This window comes from Propithecus coquereli, unplaced genomic scaffold, assembly GCF_000956105.1.
Source record: "Propithecus coquereli isolate 6110/MARCELLA unplaced genomic scaffold, Pcoq_1.0 Scaffold148, whole genome shotgun sequence".
NCBI classification, from domain to species: Eukaryota; Metazoa; Chordata; class Mammalia; order Primates; family Indriidae; genus Propithecus; species Propithecus coquereli.
Window position 1 is genome coordinate 941,503 of NW_012139191.1, and position 1,836 is coordinate 943,338.

The 1,836-nt window shown below is 37.3% G+C and overlaps 1 protein-coding gene across 1 annotated transcript in view; it reads left to right on the plus strand.

The window, feature by feature from the left end:
• The window catches only part of TTC3 (tetratricopeptide repeat domain 3), a 107,001-nt gene that overhangs the window by 6,273 nt on the left and 98,892 nt on the right, over window positions 1–1,836 (plus strand). Inside the window, exons 6-7 of the mRNA XM_012640072.1 lie at window positions 470–668; window positions 1,653–1,683. Of these exons, the coding sequence (XP_012495526.1) occupies window positions 470–668; window positions 1,653–1,683 (230 nt within the window). The remainder of the gene's footprint in view (window positions 1–469; window positions 669–1,652; window positions 1,684–1,836) is intronic.

Here is a 1,836-nt window from a genome sequence, read left to right on the forward strand (position 1 = left end):
ACAAATAACATTTCCGTGAATTTTGAGCCTTCGTAAAGATCATTGCACTGAGTCCCCATTTGGCCAGCCACATACCCTCCTCTTGTTGTTAATCTCCTTATTCTTCTGTTTGCCAAAGACCATGTAAAACATGTAGTCCCTTTGGTAAACCTTAGGTAAAAGGTAAATCTATACCTTTAATCTTGAGGTGAGGATGAAAGTCCTAGTTTAGATAAGTTATGAGAACCCTGTCCACCTTATATTATACTCGCCTGCCATTGCAGGCAGCCTCTTGCCAGGTTGTAGATCTCAAATTCCAGCTCTGTAATCACTGCAGAAGCATTGTGAGCTCTGAGGGTAGCCTGAGGTCGTCTGAACATGTAACAGACGTGAGTCCAGGACGTCTGTTAACTTGTATGTCAGAGTCTAGCAGCTCTAGGTTGCATGCTGGGGAAGCAAAAATATAGAGTTGTAGAAGTTTTATATTAAGGGTCTGAAATACTTGTGTAAGATAAATTTGCTTAGAATTAATACCCAAATCCCATTCTTCATTCCTCTTTTGAAACAGAAAATCTTGGCAATGGAGGAAGCTTTGAATTGGATAAAATATGCAGGCGATGTAACAATTCTAACTAAATTAGCATCAGTTGACAGTTGTTGGCCTATGTTAAGTATTTTCTTTACTGAATGTAAGTATAAGTGCTTTAAATTGTTACTTGACTCAGTTTTTAAAGGTATTGTTTGGGAAAATGGAATGTGCAGTTATGTGATTTCCGATTTATCTTAGGATTTTAAAAAATATTTTTCTCTTGTTATATATTCCTGAATAAGAGAACTTTAACCTTGTGGTTAGTTTTATTCTGTATTTCCTGTCTTAATTATTGTTATGACATTATACTTTTTAAAATTTTACCTAATGGATGCCATGAGTATATATATATTATTCAAAGAAAGAGACCACAACTGGGTTCATGTATTCTTTCATAAGAAAAAGTAACAGAAGCTAAAATTGTGATTTTCATTTTCCTGATGAGTCTGCTATTTTTTTATGTATGGGGAAAGTACCTTACATATGTCTTTTACTTTGTGAAATGTTTTTCTTTAAAGCATATGAATCTCAGTAGTGTTTTTGTAGTATAGTTTTAGGAATCTTGAAATGGGAAAGGTTTGGCTCTTTAGTAGATCCTGACCAATAATTTTCCATCTCCATTGAGAAGAGGGCAAATTTAGCACTATTTTTTAAAAACTTATTTTTTTAAATTTTTCTTTCTTTAGAGACAGGGTCTTGCTCTCTTGCCTAGGCTGGAGGGCAGTGGCACAGTCATAGCTCACTGCAGCCTCGAACTCAAGTGATCCTCCCGCCTCGCGACTACAGGTGCATCACCACGCCCAGCTAATTTTTTTCATTTTTTTCAGAGATGAGGTCTTGCCATGTTGCCCAGGCTGATCTCAAAGTCCTGGTCTTAAGTGATCCTCCCACCTTGGCCTCCTGAGTGGCTGGGGTTACAGGTGTGCGCCACTGCATCTGGAAAATTTTGCATTTTTAACTTAAGTACTAGAGGAGAATTAAACTTAAATGAAGACAGATCTTTCTCGTAGGTTTATTAGACTCTGGGATGTGTTACACTGATCGATGACGTTTTCTTCGTTGTTTTGGAGGCCTCTAATTGTAGGCGATTTTATGGTAGAAGTGGAGAAGCACCTGTAGGCACACCTATTTAGGCTCATTTCTGATTCTCTTTCTTCTGTATAATAGCCTTGCAAGGTGGCTGTTATTATCCCTAATTTAGAAATGAGCACACTAAGCTTTTGAGAGGTTAAGTGGTATTTCTGAAGTCTAGTAAGTAGCAGAACCTA